This window comes from Bubalus bubalis, chromosome 9 (genome assembly GCF_019923935.1).
Source record: "Bubalus bubalis isolate 160015118507 breed Murrah chromosome 9, NDDB_SH_1, whole genome shotgun sequence".
Classification (NCBI taxonomy): Eukaryota; Metazoa; Chordata; class Mammalia; order Artiodactyla; family Bovidae; genus Bubalus; species Bubalus bubalis.
In genome coordinates, this window is record NC_059165.1 from 104,587,888 (window position 1) to 104,608,390 (window position 20,503).

A 20,503-nucleotide genomic window follows, 5' to 3' on the forward strand; every position below is an offset into this window, starting at 1 on the left:
TTCAGAAACCGATTTGTATTTATTTAAGAAACTGCCTTAAAAATTTGTTTCTTTACTTCTGACCGCACCGGGTCTTTGTCACTACGCACTGGCTTTCTCGGGTTAGGCAAGCGGGGGCTACTCTGTAGCTGTGGCGACCTCTTGTGGTGGAGCAGGGTTCCACGGCACTCGGGCTCAGTAGCTGCGGCACACAGGCTTAGTTGCTCCACAGCGTGTGGGATCTTCCCGGCCCAGGGATCGAACCTGTGTCCCTTGCCTTGGCAGGAAGATTCTTAACCACTGGGCCACCAAAGAAGTCCAAGAAACTGCTTTTTAAATATAGTTATGTATGTGTATAGCTGAAATCACTGTGCTGTGCACCTGCAACTTTCACAACATTATAAATCAACTGTGTGTGTTGTATGTTCAGTTGCTCAATCATGTCCAGCTCTTTGCGACCCCATGGATGCAAGGGCTTCTCTGTCCATAGGATTCTGCTGGCAAGAATACCAGAGTGGGTTGACATTTCCTCCTCCAGAGGATCTTCCCTACCCAGGGATCAAATCCACGTCTTCTGCATTGCAGGTGATTCTTTACTGCTGAGCCACCAGGAGAAGCCCCAGTCAACTATACTACAATAAAAAATGAAAAAGAAACTGCTTTTTCAATTTCTGCTTAAAAAAACTTTTTTTTTTAATCTGCTATTTTAAAGAAGCACTAAATTCATATTATTGCTGTCATAATGTGAGGCTTTGTAGGCATTTCATATAACCCTTATTGATTATATGATTTTGCCATTTCTCTTCACATACAGAGATGCCTCGAGCTTCCCCGTGGGCTCAGTGGTAAAGAATCTGCCTGCAACGCAAGAGCTGCAGGAGATGCGGGTTTGATCCCTGGGTCAGGAAGATCCCCTGAAGGAGGGCCTGGCAACCCTCTCCAGAATTCTTGCCTGGAGAATCCCAAGGGCAGAGGAGCCTGGCGTGGGCTACAGTCCATGGGGTTGCAAAGAGTTGGACACCACTGAAGTGACTTAGCATGCACACGCACATGGAGATGCCTGCGTCTTGAGGGAAGCTGGCATCCACCCATGTTTGTTCCAGGTTGAAGGGTCTTCTGTTCTGCGGATGCTGGGGATGGGGTTTTGCGACTTTCATCGTATCCCTAGTTCTTTGGCCACTCAGAGCCTGTTGATGCCTTTTCAAAGCAGAAATCATGACTCAGGAGACTTTGAAGGGTTTCAATAACATTTATTTAGTGCTACTAACATTTATACGTGCCACAGGCGGGACTGGGTGTAGGGGAAGAAAGGGTGAAGGGGCAGCCCCCTCTCGGGCTCTGAGGGGGCCCCTGGATCAGAGACATTCCCTCTCTAGGGGGCGCCTAGAAACTCTCAGGGGGGACGAAGGTGAATGTCTTCCTGTTCTCACTTCCTCAGACCTGGAGCAGTACAATGCTCTAAACAAGTGGGATACGGTGGGTGCCTTGGCCTGGGTGCATGAAGGGGTGTGACTTTGGGCAAGGGCTAGGCAGAAAGTGCATGTGTGATGCCGCCATGTATCTCTGTGATGTCATCGCCTTGTCTATGTGTGATGTCACCAAGCTGTCCATGTGATGTCAGTGCATCTGTGACGTCATCATGGTGCCTAGGAGTGAGGGATTGTGTGGTGTGGGTGTGAGTCTGTGTGAGAGGATCAGGGTGTGCAGGGAGGGTGTGGGCAAGGGTGAGCAGAGGACGCCGGCCCGGGGCGCCCACTTTGGTGTGTGTGTGGGAGGTCATCTGACGCCACCCTGGCTGCGTCCTATGCTGCGGGCGTCTCGCTGCACCTGGTCTGCAGACAGGTGAGTCGGGCCACCCTCAGTCAGCGGGGCCTGGAGCCTCCTCAGCCACTGGAGCAGGAAGGAGATGAGAATACAGTAGTCGGTCAGGCAGAGAGCAGGACAAACCTTGCCTGGGCCTGCCTCTTACTCTGGGCCCCTTCTTGTTCCCAAGAACCCTAGGGGTCTTCCTGGTGTCAACCACAAATTGGCACTTGCCGTGGGCACTGCCATCTACCTCTGCAAGGATTAAATCATGCGCTACTGCAGCTGCTGACCTCCAACACCCCCTGAAGGAGCTCGGAGGAGAAAGCAGAAATGAGGAACTCTGTGCTCCAGGAAGCTGGCAGGATGGGCCTTTAATAGTTATATATTCTCAGGAGCTAATTTTATGAGCCCGATTCTTGTATCTCCTCATATCTAGAAAAGCACTAAAATCCTTCATGGTGTCAACTGTTTCTCATGATGAGCAGAAGCTTTCTGCAAACGTATATGTGCTTGATCTCATGTACTCCCCTTTTGCCAAAATCACATATACACCGTCTTCTCCCTATCTCTTTGGAGCCATTGCTCAGAGTTATCTGAGCTTTTGTCTCCTGGGCTGCAGCCCTCACATGGCCCCAAATAAAACTTAATTTGCATTTAACGTTGTACATTTTTTTTAGTCGACACCAGTATCAACCTCCCCTTAGATTTCGTCTTGTTGAACCTCTGTGGGACTGAGGTATGTGCCCGTCCATTATACAGCTGAAGAGACTGAGGTTCAGAGAGGCCACCTCCAGGTCTGTCTGGCTCTCCCCTTTGCTCCCTAAGGTCCTGGGATCCTGGGAATTTCCAAAGCCCCTGCTGCCCCAGTCCGCCCTCCACCCCCCACCCCCGACTCCCCAGGCAGGGCCTTAGTTTCCCTCTTTTGTCCATACAGAACTGACCTAGAGCCAGCCCCTCACCCATTCCCAGGAAGGTTCTTCTAATGAACCTGCCCCTTTACATAGGATTCCCTGGCTCCTCTGCACCCTCAGGACAAAGACAGCTCTTTTTAAAGCCAAATCTTCTATATCTGGGATTCAAGGCTCCACCCACTCCGCCCCCCACTCCCAGACCTCCCCACTGGGGAATCAAAACCTATCCAAGCATCGCCCAAATTCTCAGAGCTATCCCTTCAACTCTGCCCCTCCGCCTTGCCTCTGCAGGAGCCGTCCCACTGTCTGGAATGCCCTTCCCCCTCCTTGGCCTGGCAAAGGTTCTCGTGAGGGGTCAGAGGTTGACGCGGAGGCTGTTTCCTGATGGGGGAGGTGGGGGCCTCAGCCAAGTCCTGCTTCCGCTGGCCCTCTCCCTTCCTTCCCCGGCTCTTCCCTGGGGCCCCCACAGCCTCACGTTTGTAGATTCCGCACCCCCCGCCCCCGCCACCCCTACTCCCGTCCCACAACCAGCTCCAGCCTCTGTCCTACACCAGGATCCACTGGCTTTGAGCCAGCCCCGACAGAGATCAGACATCTTTAACCATTCCTGCCCGCCAGCCTGTAAAGGAGGGTCGTCCCTGGCCATTTTCCAAGCCCCACTGCTCACCTGGACCGGGGCTGTCGCCCTCATACCTGGTCCCAGGTTCTTGCCTTCAGCCCGCAGAACAGCAATCAGAAAGAGCCTGTGAACACCTGAGCCGGGTCATGCCCTCTGCTGTTCACAGCCCCTCGCAGGGCTCCCAAAGTCCTCACCACTGTCCCAAGGCCCTGCCTGATCTGTCCTGCCAGCTCCCTGACCTCACCTCCTCCCACTCCCCTCTCCATCACTCCACTCCAGCCACACCTAACTCCTCACTCAAACTCACCAGGCATGGATGGTCCTGCCTCAGGGCCTTTGCACAGGCTGCCCCACTGCCTGGGACACCCTGCAGGGAATTCCCTCCTGGCTCCTCCCTCACTGTCTGTTCTCTGCTCCAGTATCACTCCTCAGTGAAACCCGCCCTGACCCCTGGTGGAAAATCCCAACCTCGTCAAGCTCCCTCATCCCTTTTCTGTCTCACTCATTACCAGGGGGCCCTGTCATAGCTCATTCATCTGCTTTGTTATCCGTCACCCCACTAGACTGGCAGTCATACAGGGCGTGGGAATTTGAATATCTATGCCTTATTCTTCCCTGTGTCCTTGGCACCCAATAGCTGCTCAAGAAATATGGGTTGAACAATAAAATGAATCATCATAGTGATGGTAGTGAACTTGAATTGACACTTGCTGTCTGCCTGGCTCACAGTCAAGGCTGAAGTTCCATCTTCAACCCTCCACTCTGTGACTTTCTCCATCTTCAACCACAGAGCCCCTAAACCAACATTTACTTAATATTTGTCTTCATGTCCATTGTGGGTTTTTTTAATTATATAAATTGATCTCCAAAGGAAGCTCAGTCTTACCAAGTAGAGGAAAGCTGGAACATGTGGCTTCTCTGGTGGCTCAGATGGTAAAGAATCTGCTTGCAATTTAGGAGACCCAGGTTCGAGCCCTGGGTCAGGAAGATCCCCTGGAGAAGGGAATGGCAACCCACTCCAGTATTCTTACTTGGAGAATTCCATGGACAGAAGAGCCTGGTGGGCTACAGTCCATGCGGTCGCAAAAGCCGTCAGACACAACTGGGCAACTAACACTTTCAGCGCTTTTTGCCACTAATAGAAAACCACATAACAATGTTCGCTTAAGAAGCATGACCTAGCTGTCAAGCCCAGCCATGGCAGAGGCCTGGATGTTCCCTCCCTCTCTAGCACAGGCAAGCTGCAAGGATCTGGGATGCATGGGGGTGATTTAGCAACAGCACAGACTTTCTGGAGGCCCAGAAGGAATAAGAGTGGAAAAGCAATCAACAGTGTCCACCATGGGATGGGTGATTTGAAGCCTGCCTCAAATCTACCTCCCTATTGGGTGCCTGTAAAATTCAGATGTTACAACTCAGTCATTCACAGCTTGTCCAGTGAGTAACTGGACGAACTGGGACGCAAACCCAGAGCTGAAGACCCCAGCCTGCCCGTCCCTGGCCCCTCTCTCAGAGGGAGGCAAATCAAGCCGGAGCCCATGGGCCAGAGGCTCTTCCTGCGATCCTGCAGAGAGAAGCAGGAGGGGCCAGGCTTAAGCACGCATTGTTTCCTCGGAGGGGAAGGGGGGTGGGGTGAGTCACTTGGGGTAAACAATGTCAAGAGCTTCCCCATTCTCAGCTGGGACCCAGACACCTTGGACAGTGAGCCTGGCTCCAACCCTGAGTTGCTGACGCATGACCCCAGGCTGATCACTTCCCTGGGGCCTCAGTTCCCTCCTCTGAGAAATGGGGATAATAATAGAACCTCCTTCCTTGCCATGATGGCTTCAGGCCAAGATGCAGAGAGGAAAGCTCTGTTTGTTCAAAAAGCAGGGTCAAACTCTAGTCAAAGAGTGAGGGGACCTGTTGTGCAAGGGGGGTGAGCTCCCCATCAGGGGCAGTATGTAAGAAGACACAGTGAACATGGAGCTGGGTGCAGAGAACTCTGGAGAGTCAGTGACAGACTTTTGGAAGCCCTTTGGATCCTGTGGGCTTTGTTTAGCACCCTGGGGCTGAAACAGATCTAGCTTGACGATAGCTGCGTGGCAAAACCTTGGACAGCATAGGCTTTGGGGTCAGAGGGATCTGAAAAAAATCCCACACACTCCTCTGAACCTCAGGTCATAAACTGCAAATGGAAAGCCAATCCTTGACTCCTAGGTCAGCAGTGTGGTCCTGAAAGGGGGGTGTAGCAGCAACCTTGGTGGGACCACAGGGTGTTCTAGCGGCCATGGCCTGAGTCACCTTTCCCATGACGTACAGGCTGTTGTCCAAAGGATGACTGGGCTCTGGGAGGAGGTGACGGGGGCAAAGGCATGGAGCTATGACCTGATCATGTGCCAGCACCCTTGATGCTCCCCACGGAGGCTCTGGGTCCCTTTTTCTAGCCAGTTGTGGACAGCACTTTATAGCTGGCAAAGCATTTTCATGCCCTCAATCTCAGTGTGCATGCTCAGTTGCTCAGTCATGTCCGACTCTTTTGTGACCCCACGAACTATAGCCAGCCAGGCTCCTCTGTCCATGGAATTTTCCAGACAAGAATACTGGAGTGGGTTACCATTTCCTACTCCAGGGGATCTTCCTGACCCAGAGACAGAACCCCTATCTCTTGCATCTCTTGGCAGGTGGGTTCTTTACCACTGCAACACCTGGGAAGATGACTTCAGAGACCCTCACCCCTCAACATTTTTGTAGAGTGAGAAAGTGTGGCTCAGAAGGGTGGAGTGAGAGGCACAGGGTCACCCTCAGACACTGCTCTCCCTCCTACCCTTCCTGGGCTACGTTCACTTCTGCTACCCTCATCTGGCCACAGGGCCTTTGCCGCAGCAGTTCTTGCCACCTGCAGGGACTGTTCCCCCTTGGCATTGCCCAGGTCGCCTCCTGTCCGCCTTCCAGCTCAAAGATCCCTTCCTCACCGAGGCTCTCCCTTGCCTGTCTGGAGTCTGATCGCCTAGGTTCACGTCCCAGCTCTGGCTGTGTTACCTGGGGCATGACACACACCCCCTCCATGCCTCATTTGCTTCCTCCAGAATGTGGGGGTAACTGTAGCTCACCCACGGGTTAGGATTCTAAAGCTTAAATGAGTTAAATGGGCAGAGTGCTTAGGACTACGCCAAGATTACAGTAAGCACTCAATCACGGCAGGTTTTTGGTCACTCTTCTTATCCTGCCTCCTTCATTGTCTCTCTGGCCCAATATTCAGAGACTTTCATGAATGAATGTGTCTTGGTCACAGCTCTGACCCTGGGCCCAGGATGAAGCGTTAGTCACTCAGTCGTGTCCGACTCTTTGCAACCCCATGGACTGTAGCCGCCCAGGCTCCTCTGTCCATGGGATTCTCCAGGCAAGAATACTGGAGTGGGTTGCCATTCCCTTCTCCAAGGGATCTTCCCGACCCAGGAATTGAACCTGAGTCTCCCGCATTGCAGGCAGATTCTTTACCGTCTGAGCCACCAGGGAAGCCAAATGTGCCAGCACAGGGCCTGGTACACAGCAAGTGCTCAATTAAGGAAACAAAAAGTGCAATATGAGTTCCCCCTCCCCCCGCCAACCCCAGTCCTGTACCCAGCCTTGCTCACACCCTGAGACTGCACCGTCAGCCTGAGACAGCCCAGAGCCTTACCTGGCTGAGACCAAGACGTTGCTGGCAGGGGCTCGCTGGGAATCCAGGATCCTTCTCTTGAATTCCTCCAGGCTAGCTGGGTCTGCCAAAAGAGGGAGGGGTCAGGCCTAACTGGGTGCCTTAGTAGCCCTGCCTCCAGGGCCAGGGATGGGCTGGCAACCCGGGATACAAGGTGGAATCCGCCCCCCATCTTGACCCTGCCCTCTGTCACTCACCGATAGGTGGAGGGTTGGGGACGGGGACTGCAGGTCTTGGCCCAGGAATCGCCAACTGCGACTGTGGGAAGAAGAGTGAAGGGAGGCTGGTGGAGGCCAGTGCCCCCAAACACGAGTCCTAGGGAATTTCCTGCCTTTCTACACCCTTAGAGACCTGAGGTCCTTCCAGGGCAGAGAAACCGACAGATACCCATGGAAGAAGGACACGCAGGATGACGGATACATAATCACCTGCAGCCATCTGCCCTGAAATGACTGGGAGCTCCCCAGAGACCCCATTCTGCAGGGGTCCTGCCTCGGTCTCCACTACAGCCTCAGTGCCGCCCTGACTCCAACCCGTGGCCCCAGCTGAGCCTACCCGGCCAATCCCGTCCCAGACCAAAGCTGACCCACTCTGCAGACCACTGGGACTCCCGCCCTCAAGGCCATCAAACAGCCCTAAAGGAGCTCCTCCAAACCTGAGATCCAACCAGTCCTGAACTCAGTTACCTAAAGTTGGGTCCTAACTTGAAAACAGGACCTCCCTTAGAATCAAATCCAATCTCAATGACAGATCTGATATATTACTTTAGGTCTAACTCTGACCATAACCCATCCCCTAGACCCAGCTGCTATGAAAAATCTACTCCACAACTTCATTCCCTGAGCCCCAGCCCTGTATTCCCCCATGACCACCCATAAATACTTTCCCAATACCACACTCAACCCCAACTCAACCTTAGACCTCAGCCTCTACCTGAGATAGAATTCTAACCAACCTCAGCCCAAGATCAATAGCCGCCCAGCTTCTACACTAGACCCAACCCTGACCCTCACTGGAACCCTGGTATATCCCTGCTCTAACTCAGGATCACCTAATCCTTCCCTTCAAATATATCCCAATGCCAATCCAACTCAACCCCAACCACCCACCCTAAACTCAACTTAGTTTCAACTCCTAACCCATGGTCAATTCCAATTCCAATCTTAATGCCCACGAAGTGCTGAATCTACCCTTAGCCCCAAACTTCTAATCATCCCTAGCCCCACCAACCACCTATAGCAACCTAAGCCTCAACTCCAGCCTTAACTCAATGCAATCCCCAAACCACTGAAATCCTTGATTTGCTCTTCACTTGACCTAGATACAATGACCACTCTGCATGCAACCTCTGACCCAACTTTTAACCTTTCCTCATAATCCACCTTCCAAACTCAATCTAATTCTAAGACTAATGAAATTCTACTTGAAACCCTTACCTTAACCGAAATCAACTCTAGACACAGGAGTCACCAATAATTCACCTTGATCCAACTCTAAACACAAGTTTAGCATCCACATCAAGCCTTTCCTGTGACCTGCCTTAACCCTCATGCTAACCCCAGTGTCACTCCCAATCCTTAATCCAGCACCCTCTGATCCTCCAACTCAACTCAAATCCACCCCGACCCTGACACCAACACTGAATGAGTCCCTAATTCTAACCCTAAGCCAATTTTGAGGTCCACCGCCTTCCTAAACTCCCCAATCTTTATCTCTTTCTTAATATCATTCCCAAACTGCACCACAGTCCTAATGCCAATAAAAACCTGTGTCAATACATGATCATAATCCTAAAGCCATTCTAGACTCATGGGCACCCATGTTTGATCCCAGCCTCAAGTCTAAATCCACCCTCAATGTCTCAACTCACCCCAGTCCCAAAGGAATCACAGTTCTAGATTCACCCCTCACTCAACCCTGGACCTGATGGACACCCTACCTCCAACTCCAGTCTTAACCCCATCCCCTTTCTCAGTGCTGATACACTTTCTAAGCTCTGCCTCAATCCTAACATCAGTGAAACTCTGAAGCGACTCCTAACAAACCCAATCTACACTGGGAAGCCAACCTCTAAAAGAAGTTAAAAAAAAAGCCAAGTTCAAACCCAAGTTCAACATCACCATCAACTTGGCCTCCAGACCCATCCCTCCAATGAAACCAGAATCTAGGGCCCCCTACCCACCTTCGCCTTGATACAGGTGTCCAGGGCTGAGTTGCTGACTGCCAACTGCAACTTGAGGTGCTCAGCCTCACGCTTCTTCTCCTCCAGCTCCTTGACCAGCCTGTCCCGTTCCTTCTGCAATGCCACCTTCTCCTCCAGGGCCAGCTGGGTCTGGCGGGCACATTCTGCTTGGAGCTTGACAGCCTGGGCCTGCGCCTCCTTCTCCACTTTCTCCTTGGCCTCCTGACTGGTGCGCAGGCTCTGCTCGACCTCCAGTTTCTGGCGCTGGAGTTTCTCGTTCTCGAGGGTCACGCTGTCGATGCCAGCCCGCAAACTCCGGGCCAGCTCTTCCACCTTGGAGGTCATGATGGAGGGCAGGCTGTCGCAGGCTCTCTGGATGGAAGGCAGTTCCGAGCCGAGGGGATGGTACAAGTTGAAGCTCAGGGTACTGAGAGTGCGCGGGATGATGGAGTCCCTCCAGAGGTTTCGCAGATCCGTCTCAAACTTGTTCCTGTCCAGGGGGATGCAGAAGGCCTGCACCTTCCGCAGCCGGTCCTCAGCCAGCTGCCGTTCCTGCTGCTGCTGGTCTCGGGTTTTGCCACACTCGGCCAGCTGTTCCTCTGCCACTCGCTTGCCCACTGTTAGACTGTCCTTGTCTTTGGTACATACCAACTTCTCCTTTGCCAGCTCCACCTCCAGTGTCTTGGCTTTCTGGGTCAGCGTGAGGGCCAAAGCTAGGGGTATAGGACCAGAAGACTCAGGAAGGTTGGGAGTTGCCAAGAGACTGGCCGGGGAATCTTGCCACCTTGCTCTCCACGGCCCATAACCCCGACTCCAGCCCTCACCCACTCACCATCGCAGCTCTTGTTAGCTTCCTTGAGGTGTTCTTGGCACTGCTTCTCACTCAAGATGATGGCGGCCATGTATCGCTGGTTGTTCATGTAAATCACCTGCCGGAATGGGACGCAAGACAGAGCTCAGTGTCCAGTACATGGGGCCCCTGCCCCCAGGTCCGCCCAGACCGCTGGGACGGGGGACCCAGATCTGTCAACCAGGTGGTCTGTGTTGGCACAGTTCATGAGGGCAATAGCTTCTTCACAGGGGATGCTGGTCTGATCTTCAAAAGTTGTTACAATTATAGACAGTGGAATACTACTCAGTCATAAAAAAGAATGAAATTTTGCCATAAGTTCCAACACAGATGGACTCGAAGGGCATCTGTGACAAAGATCAACACTGTGTGGTATCACCAATAGGCAGAATCTAAAAAATACCACAAACTAGTGAATATAACAGAACAAAAGCAGACTCACAGATGCAGAGAGCAGACTAGTGGTTACCAGTGGGGAGAAGGAGGAGGGAAGGGCCAATATCGGAGTTGGAAATTTTTTTTTAAATGGGTTATTATGGGATTATATGAAATCATGTGTGTGAAACTTTTGAAAATTGTAAAACATTATAGAATTTAAAGAACCTCTCATTCAAAAAAAAAAAAGAAAGTTAAAAAAAAATCCCACCCTTTCCCCTAGGTATTCTAGTCAACTAGGAAAAAAAAAAAGTTTTGTGATTAATACTATTTGGCAATTAAAAGTTTTATATACTGATGCATTTTGCAACCTGGAGCAATCTTGAAAACATTTACAGCCAATCAAAAATAGACATTTAAGGGCTTCCCTGGTGGCTCAGTGGTAAAGAATTCGGCTGCCAGTGCAGGGGAGATGGGTTCAATCCCTGGAAGACCCCAAATGCCAAGGGGTCTGATCTTGGCCAGCGTGCCACAACCACTGAAGCCGGCATGCCCAGAGCTTGCGCTCTGCAACAAGGGAAGGCACTGCAGTGAGAAGCCCATGCACTGCACCCAGAGACCGCCTGCGTGCAGCACCAAAACACAGCACAGCCATAAAGTGAATAAATAAATATCTTAAAAAAAAAAAAAAAGATGTTCAACATGGATGCTAGTATGGGCTGGATTGTGTCCCCTACCCCAGATTTCCATGTCAAAGTCGTAATCCTCAGGACCTCAGAATGTAAATTTTTTTGCAGACAGGATCTTGAAAGAGGTGGTTCAATTAAGACAAGGTCATTAGGGTGGGCCTTTATCCACAATGACTGCAGTTCCTACAAGAGGAAATCTGGACACCCAGACATGCACAGACGTGACATGAAGACACAGGGAGAAGGCAGCTGTCTGCAAGCCGGGGAGAGAGGCACGCAACGGCTCCTTCAACAGCTCCTTCCCTGATGGTCCTGTGTGTTAGTCACTTTAGTCGTGTCCGACTCTTTGTGACCCTATGACCTGTAGCCCACCAGGCTCCTCTGTCCATGGAATTCTCCAGGCAAGAATACTGGAGCCGGTTGCCATGCCCTTCTCCAGGGGATCTTCCCAATCCAGGGATTGAACCTAGGTCTCCCTCATTGCAGGCAGATTCTTTACCTTTTGAGCTACTTGGGAAGTCTTCAGATCAGATCAGATCAGTCGCTCAGTCGGGTCCGACTCTTTGTGACCCCATGAATCGCAGCACACCAGGCCTCCCTGTCCATCACCAACTCCCGGAGTTCACCCAGACTCATGTCCATCGAGTCAGTGATGCCATCCAGCCATCTCATCCTCTGTCGTCCCCTTCTCCTCCTGCCCCCAATCTCTCCCAGCATCAGAGTCTTTTCCAATGAGTCAACTCTTCACATGAGGTGGCCAAAGTACTGGAGTTTCAGCTTTAGCATCATTCCTTCCAAAGAAATCCCAGGGCTGATCTCCTTCAGAATGGACTGGTTGGATCTCCTTGCAGTCCCAGGGACTCTCAAGAGTTTTCTCCAACACCACAGTTCAAAAGCATCAATTCTTCGGCACTCAGCCTTCTTCACAGTCCAACTCTCACATCCATACATGACCACAGGAAAAACCATAGCCTTGACTAGACGGACCTTTGTTGGCAAAGTAATGTCTCTGCTTTTGAATATGCTATCTAGGTTGGTCATAACTTTCCTTCCAAGGAGTAAGCATCTTTTAATTTCATGGCTGCAGTCACCATCTGCAGTGATCTTGGAGCCCAGAAAAATAAAGTCTGACACTGTTTCCACTGTTTTCCCATCTATTTCCCTTGAAGTGATGGGACCGGATGCCATGATCTTCGTTTTCTGAATGTTGAGCTTTAAGCCAACTTTTTCACTCTCCACTTTCACTTTCATCAAGAGGCTTTTTAGTTCCTCTTCATTTTCTGCCATAAGGGTGGTGTCATCTGCATATCTGAGGTTATTGATATTTCTCCCAGCAATCTTGATTCCAGCTTGTGTTTCTTCCAGTCCAGCGTTTCTCATAATGTACTCTGCATATAAGTTAAATAAACAGGGTGACAATATACAGCCTTGACGTACTCCTTTTCATATTCGGAACCAGTCTGTTGTTCCATGTCCAGTTCTAACCGTTGCTTCCTGACCTGCATACAATTTCTCAAGAGGCAGGTCAGGTGGTCTGGTATTCCCATCTCTTTCAGAATTTCCCACAGTTTATTGTGATCCACAGAGTCAAAGGCTTTGGCATAGTCAATAAAGCAGACATAGATGTTTTTCTGGAACTCTCTTGCTTTTTCCATGATCCAGCAGATGTTGGCAATTTGATCTCTGGTTCCTCTGCCTTTTCTAAAACCAGCTTGAACATCAGGAAGTTCACGGTTCACATATTGCTGAAGCCTGGCTTGGAGAATTTTGAGCATTACTTTACTAGCGTGTGAGATGAGTGCAACTGAGCGGTGGCCGGGAGGACCAACCCCACATCCGGGGAGCCGTGGCTGCGCGGGCGCAGAAGGGCCTGGAGGAGCTATCCCACGTTGAAGGTCAGGAGGGGTGGCTGTGAGGAGATACCCCTCGTCCAAGGTAGGGAGCAATGGCTGCGCTTTGCTGGAGCAGCCGTGAAGAGATACCCCACGCCCAAGGTAGGAGAAACCCAAGTAAGATGGTAGGTGTTGCAAGAGGGCATCAGAGGGCAGACACACTGAAACCATACTCACAGAAAACTAGTCAATCCAATCACACTAGGACCATAGCCTTGTCTAACTCAATGAAACTAAGCCATGCCCGTGGGTCAACCCAAGATGGGCGGGTCATGTTGGAGAGATCTGACAGAATCGGAAGTCCTAGAAGGAAACAATTCTGCCTACATCTTGATCCTGCGCTTTGTGAAAATAAATTTCTGTTATTTAAGCCACCTGATTTGTGGTACTTCATTAGGACGGTCCTAGCAAACGAATACAGGAGACAAGATTATTTCATGGGAACGATGATTCCTTTCAACAAATGGTTCTGGCACAACTGGACGGTCACATACTAAGAAATAAATTTGGACCCTGACTCACACCATATACAAAAATTAGCTCAAAACATGTCGAAGACCTAAATGTAAGGGCATAAACTAAAAAATTCCATAGAAGAAAACTTAGGTGTTAACTCTGCACGAGTTTGAATTTGGCAGTGCTTTCTTTTCTTTTTAAAAAATATTTATTCATTTGGCTGTGCCGGGTCTTAGTTGCATTATGTGGGATCATGTGGGTTTTTTTAGTAGCAGCATGTGGGATCTAGTTCCCCTACTAGGGATTGAACCCAGGCCCCCTGCACTGGGAGCTTGGAGTCTTAGCCACTGGACCACCAGGGAAGTCCCAGCAATGTTTTCTTAGGTATGATACTAAAAGCATAAACAGCCAAAGACAAAACAGCTAAATAGGACTTCACTAAGATTAAAAACTTTCGTGCCTCAGGGGACAACATCAAGAAAGGGGGGAAAACTCATAGATGCGAAAAATACTTGCAAATCATGTGTCTGATGATGAGACTAGTAACCAGAATATATAAAAGCAAACTGTTTAGAAATTAATAATAAAAAGCAAGCCAATTGCAAAACAGACCAAGCATCTGAATAGACACTGTTCAGGAGAAGACATAAACAAATGTCAACCAACACATCAACAAATACTCACCATCTTTAGACAGCAGGAAATGCAAATAAAAACCATGATAAGATATCACCTCAGAATGATATAGAGTGGCCATAAATAAAACAAAAAAGAAGGGACAAGTGTTGGTGCGGATGTGGAGAAACAGACTTCTCAGTCAGTATTGGTGGAACTGTACAAATAATGGAGCCACAGTGGAAAATAGTCTGGCAGTTTTCCAAAAAGCTAAACATAGAATTACACTGTTGTTGTTCAGTCACTTAGTTCTGTCTGACTTTTTGCAACCCCATGGACTGTAGCATGCCAGGCTTTCCTGTCCTTCACTGTCTCCCGGAGTTTGCTCAAACTCATGTCCATTGAGTCAGTGATGCCATCCAACCATCTTGTCCTCTATTGTTCCCTTCTCCTCCTGCCTTCAGCCTTTCCCAGCATCAGGTTCTTTTCCAATGAATTGGCTCTTTGCATCAGGTGGTCAAAGGATTGAGGCTTCAGCTTCAGCACCAGTTCATCTAATGAATAATCAGGGTTGATTTCCTTTAGGATGGACTGGTTGGCTCTCCTTGCAGTCCAAGGGACTCTCAAGAGTCTTCTCCAACACCACAGTTCAAAATCATCAGTTCTTCAGTGCTCAGCCTTCTTTATGATCCAATGCTCACATCCATACATGACTACTGGAAAAACCATAGCTTTGACTATACAGATCTTTGTTGGCAAAGTAATATCCCTGCCTTTTAATACTCAGTCTAGGTTTGTCATAGCTTTTTCTCCAAAAAACAAGCGTCTTTTAATTTCATGGCTGCAGTTACCATCTGCAGTGATTCTGGAGCCCAAGAAAATAAAGTCTGTCACTGTTTCCATTGTTTCCCCATCTATTTTCCATAGAATTACACAGCTGCTGCTGCTGCTGCTGCTAAGTCGCTTCAGTCGTGTCCGACTCTGTGCGACCCCAGAGACAGCAGCCCACCAGGCTCCCCCGTCCCTGGGATTCTCCAGGCAAGAACACTGGAGTGGGTTGCCATTTCCTTCTCCAATGATGAAAGTGAAAAGTGAAAGGGAAGTCGTTCAGTCATGTCTGACTCTTAGCAACCCCATGGACTGCAGCCCACCAGGTTCCTCTGTCCATGGGATTTTCCAGGCAAAAGTACTGGAGTGGGGTGACTCAACAATTCTAGGTCTAGGTATATACACCTGAGAGCAATGGAAGTCTATGTTCAGACAGAAACTTGTACACAAATATTCACAGCAGCAGTAGACACAGTATCCATAAGGTAGAAAGAACCCAAGTGTTTCATCAGCAGATGAATGGATAAAACGCGACCCAGCCACCCAGTGGAATGTTATTCTGCCACAAAAAAGGAGCGAAGCGCTGACACACGTGGTAACGTGGATGAACATTGAAAACATCACACTGAGTGTGAGAAGTCGGACACAAAAGGTTATATAGTGCCCGACTCTATTTGAATGAAATATCCGGAATAAGTAAATCCATAGAAACAGAAAGCAGATTTGCAGCTGCTGGGGGCGGGGGAGGGAAGTGACTGCTGATACACTTTCTTTTGGGGGTAATGAAATGTTCTAAACCAAACTGTACCGATGGTTACCCAACTCTGTGAGTGTACTAAAAATCATTGTTATGTACATTTTTTTCTTTCTTCTACATTTTTTTTTGGTTATGTACACTTTAAATGGGTCAACTGTATGGCTTATGCATTACATTTTAAGTTTACAAAGTTTTATAAATAACTTTTCTTTATAAACAAAGGGCGTGCCTTTCAAACTTTGAAACAGAAGCCTCTGTAGAAATATAACAAGAAAAGGTAGGAGAGGAGTGAAGAAGGTTTGCTTTTCTCTCGCTTTTTGTCCTTCCTCCTTTCGGAAGCTGCCCTGTGCTAGTGACCTGGGGATGGGGGAGAACAAAAGTAGCTCTGGGGGTACTGCCCTCGTGGGCCAGTGGCTAAGATTCTGCCCTCCCAATGCAGGGGGCCAAGGTTTGTTCCCTGGTCAGGCAACTAGATCCCACATGCCACAGCTAAAGATCATGCAGGCCACAATGAAGACGGAAAACGCCATGTGCCACAGCTAAGACCCCACGCATTGAATTAATTAATTAACCACCCCAAATGAATTAATTAATTTAAAAAAGAAAAAAGGGCTCTGGAAGTGCTGTTTTCAAAAGCTTTAACTACAGAAAGGGAAGATCTAAGGGTGTAAGTTGGATCCAAAGATGAAGTGAGAAAGAGGTTTTCTTCCAGCTGAAGGAAGTGGCTCCCCAAAATACAAAAGTTCTGTTTCTGTACAGGTTCCCAGATGCCAAGATGATGAGAAGAAAAACATGTACTTAGAAACAATGCAATCTGATGGAGAAGGAAATGACAACCCACTCCAGTATCTTGCCTGGGAAACCTCATGGACAGAGGGGTCTGGCGGGCTACAGTCCATGGGGTTGCAAAGAGTCGGGCTCGACTTAGTGACTAAAAAACAATGACAAACACAGTCTGAAAATACAAAAAAGCGCCTTCTCTTGTTAGAGAGTGTTGAGGTACATCTTTCTGAAGCAAGTCAGGAGTCCCTCCCTCACTTTCTAGCAGCTGCCCTGAACTAAGAGGAAAAGAACTCACCGATTAGTAAACAAGTATAAACAATCTGAAGCGTTTTCTAGAATATTTGTTAGGACATAAAGCCGGGAAGCGCTTAAAGACACAGGAGCCAGAATGCAGGATGCCTAGTGACCTATTTCAGAATAATTTGACCATCAAAAAGATTATTACATACTGTATAGCACTGGGAGCTATATTTAATATCCTATAATAAACTACAATGGAAAAAATAGGAAAAAGCATATGTTACTACATACATATGTGTAACTGAATCACTTTGCTGTACAATAGATATTAACACAACATGTAAATGAACTGTACTTCAATAAAATAAAAATTTTAAAAGATATTATTACAAATTCCAAATACAGAAAATTCTGGGACTTCTCTGGTGGTCCAGTGGCTAAGACCCGCTACCATCAGACACATGGGGCTGCCGTGGTAAGGGTGGAGGCTCTTCCCCAGCATTAGCACTGCTTTTCTGGGGATCCCTGGAGAAAATCCTGAGGGGTTCCAGGCCAGAAGAATTTGTCAATTTAAAGGGGAAAAAAAGCTATGATTTTCAAATTTCAACGTTGTAAAGATCCAGATTCTTAGATTTCTAATATTCTATGATGGGGGCATCTGGGATTCAAAGATGTGTAAGTCTATAACTTTATGATAAAAAAATAAACCAACAAAAAAAAGGAACTTCCCTGGTGGCCCAGAGGCTAAGACTCCACACTTCCACTGCAAGGGGTACAGATTCAGTCCCTGGTTAGGGAACTAAGACCCCTGGGCTCGTGCTCAGTCGGGTCCGACTCTGTGACCCTGTGGACTGTAGCCGTCCAGGCTCCTCTGTCCATGGGATTCTCCAGGCAAGAATATCGAAGTGGGTTGCCATGCCCTCCTCCAGGGGATCTCCTCCACCTGGGGATCAAACCTGCATTTCTTGCATTGCGGGTGGATTCTTCACCACTGAGCCACCTGGGAAGCCCCAAGATCCTTGTGCAGTGGGACCAAAACAAAACAAAACAAAAAAGGAAAGCAGAAAAAGAAAAAAACAAAACTATAAAACTTTACGATCCTGCGATCCCTAACAGTTCCTGGACCGGAAGGCCATCTGTGTCCTGAAAGATCCAAACGAGGCAATTCCCCTGGAAAGAAGATGGAGGGGGCTGCCCTGGCCTGGGGGGCTCTTGGGCGGGTACATGGTCCTGCCCTGAGGTCTGAGGAGGGCCTAGCCTCATGAAGGGTTCTGAGGGGGGACTCACCCCATTCTGGGGGTCTGAGGGGGACCTTCCCTGCCCTAGGGCATGAGAGGGGGAAGACACCGCCTTGACTGGGCAGTTTCATGGGGGTGGGGCACGCACATCCTTCCTGCCCAGGGGCAGGGACTGGGTAGTTTGAAGTCCCAGAAAAGACGTTTTCTTCCCATTTGGGGCTGTCCCCTGCCCCAAACAGCCCAGAGACCTCCTGTGGGGGAAAGCGAGGCTGTCCCCTCACTGCCCCCCCAAATGTCCCTTCCCCTGCTCACCCCAGCTCTCACCCCGTTCCAGGCAAAACCTGAGGAGGCGTCCTTATACCCAGCTGGACCTCCCCAGAGGAGCTGCGTGTGAGAGAGACCCCAGGGGATCTTGTTGAGTGAGTCTGACAGGAGCTGAGGGTGTGAAATGGGTGACAGTCTCCACAAGACCCAGGGGTAACTGTTTCTGCTCACCTGCCTTTCCCTTCACCAGGGGATCGTCCCAACCCAGGGATCGAACCCAAGTCTCCCTCGTTGCAGGCAGATTCTTTACCGGCTTTGAGCCACAAGGGAAGCGCCGTTTCTGCTCCCCTGCCTCCCAAAAACCACTTCCTCTCTTCAGTTCAGTTCAGTCCAGTAGCTCAGTCATGTCCAACTCTGCAACATCATGGACTGTAGCATGTCAGGCCTCCCTGTCCATCACCACCTCCCCGAGCTTAATCAAACTCATGTCCACTGAGTGGGTGATGCCATCCCACCATCTCATCCTCTGTCGTCCGCTTCTCCTGCTGCCTTCAATCTTTCCCAGCATCAGGGTCTTTTCCAGTGAGTCAGTTCTTCACATCAGGTGGCCATTTCCCCTCTGCAAAAGGGTTTTAAAGCTTCTCCCTATCTCCTGGCCTTCAGTGACAAAATAACATTTCCAAAGGAGACATCCAGCCTCAGGCAGACCTGGGCCATTCATACTAATTATGAAGAACTCAACTCTCTGTGTGGTTTATTAAGTCAACTCTTATTTGCAGCTAGTGTGTGCTGGCACCTTCTGGGTGCTGTATACATATTAAGCATGTATATAGCATCTGTGTCTGGTAACAGACCGGATGCCCAGTTCAACTTGAATTCCAAACAGACCACAAATCATTTTTTTTCAGTCTGAGTATGTCCCAAATACTCTGCAAAAAGATCAAACCAGTCAATCCTAAAGGAAATCAGCTCTGAGTATTCATGGGAAAGGTTGATGCTGAAGCTCCAGTACTTTGGCCACCTGATGCCAAGAGCCAACTCATTGGAAAAGACCCCTATGCTGGGAAAGATTGACGGGAAAAGGAGAAGGGGGCCGCAGAGGATGAGATGGTTAGATAACGTCGCCGACTCAAGGGACATGAATTTGAGGAAACTCCGGGAGATAGTGAAGGACAGAGGAGCCTGGTGTGCTGCAGTCTATGGGGTTGCAGTCAGACACGACTGAGTGACTGAACAACAGCAACAAAGTCCCAAATATTCCCTGAGATACAGGAACAAAATACTTTTCTACATGGGCTTGTCATCCAAAATGTCCCCGTCTTCATGGATGAGGAAAGCGAAGCTCAGAGAGGTGAGGTGACCAGCCTGGGGTCCCCAGGGTGAGCGTCTAGCCAGCAGTCTTACCCGATCGGCCTGGCACTGGCGGAAGCTGGCATTGATTCGGTCCACGTCTCGGCGGGCGTTTAGCATCATCTGATTGATTGCATCCTTGGCACGGGCGGTGAGGTTGAGCTCCTTGGTCAGGTTGGCCTGGGAAGCCGTGAGCCCCACCACCTGGCCGTATAGGCCATCGGCCCGGCGCTCGGTGGCCTGCAGGTTGGACTCAGTACTCACGTGCACGTTGCCGTAGACCATGAAGAGGACGAGGCCAAGGATGATGAGGAATTGGATGAGCGAGACGAAGAGGAAAAAATAGCGCAGATAGTACCAGCAGCCCCTGGAGCTGCTCCCGGCCCGTGAATAGGGGCTCCCGTGCTCCATCGCCAAGCCCATCTCCTCCCAGCGTCTGCCCCGTGTACTAGCGCTGCTCGGCTGGCTGGCCTGCTCAGGGTGGTGGCCGCTGCCCCTTCTAGACCTCGCCACGGTGGGGGGGAGGGGGAAGTGTTTATATTACTCCTCTTAATACTTCCTCTGCCTGGCTCCTTCCTGGCCAGGAGGAAATGGGGGCTGTGGGTTATCACAACACTCCCACCCCGGGCTGTGAAGGGAAGGGGGGAGGGCACCAAGGCACGTCTGGCCTCTCTGATTAACTACGGGTGGGGCACCGGCTGGAGTGGCCAGGCATCCTTGGTCTTACTGAGCCTCAGTTTCCCCTTCTGCCCTTGCTCTGCACCCAGAGCTGTTCTCAGCTGTGTATGACGTCTTTTCAACATCCCCCATGTGTGGAAGACACAGACATGCAGGGAGGAGAAAGGACTGTTTTGGGGGGTGGGTGTCGGATCTCCCTCTGGTCATTCACAGAGCTAGCCTTAACTCCCCTTGGAGAGGGCTGGCTACAGATGTGTGCCCACCTCAAGGGACAGTGCTGTTACAGGAGCTAAATTGTGCAGAGCGCGTTGC

The 20,503-nt window shown here is 49.8% G+C and overlaps 1 protein-coding gene across 1 annotated transcript; it reads right to left on the reverse strand.

The window, feature by feature from the left end:
• Window positions 1-1,208: 1,208 nt before the first annotated feature.
• Window positions 1,209-20,042, reverse strand: LOC102394669 (plasmalemma vesicle associated protein). Its single transcript, XM_006057897.4, has 6 exons — window positions 19,568-20,042; window positions 10,009-10,105; window positions 9,177-9,889; window positions 7,192-7,252; window positions 6,977-7,058; window positions 1,209-1,869 (listed from the first exon to the last, which is right to left on the reverse strand). Exons 1-6 carry the CDS (start codon window positions 19,934-19,936, stop codon window positions 1,863-1,865), a joined length of 1,329 nt encoding a protein of 442 aa, XP_006057959.1. The 5' UTR covers window positions 19,937-20,042; the 3' UTR covers window positions 1,209-1,862.
• Between the last annotated feature and the right edge of the window lie 461 nt (window positions 20,043-20,503).

Excerpts from the sequence above, each read along its gene's own strand:
- LOC102394669 (XM_006057897.4), bottom strand. The coding sequence starts at position 19,936 with ATGGGCTTGGCGATGGAGCACGGGAGCCCCTATTCACGGGCCGGGAGC. Across the intron at positions 10,106-19,567 it reads GCCAGTGCCAGGCCGATCGG|GTGATTTACATGAACAACCA; the intron begins GTAAGACTGCTG and ends CCATTCCGGCAG. Across the intron at positions 7,253-9,176 it reads ACACCTGTATCAAGGCGAAG|TCGCAGTTGGCGATTCCTGG; the intron begins GTGGGTAGGGGG and ends TTCTTCCCACAG.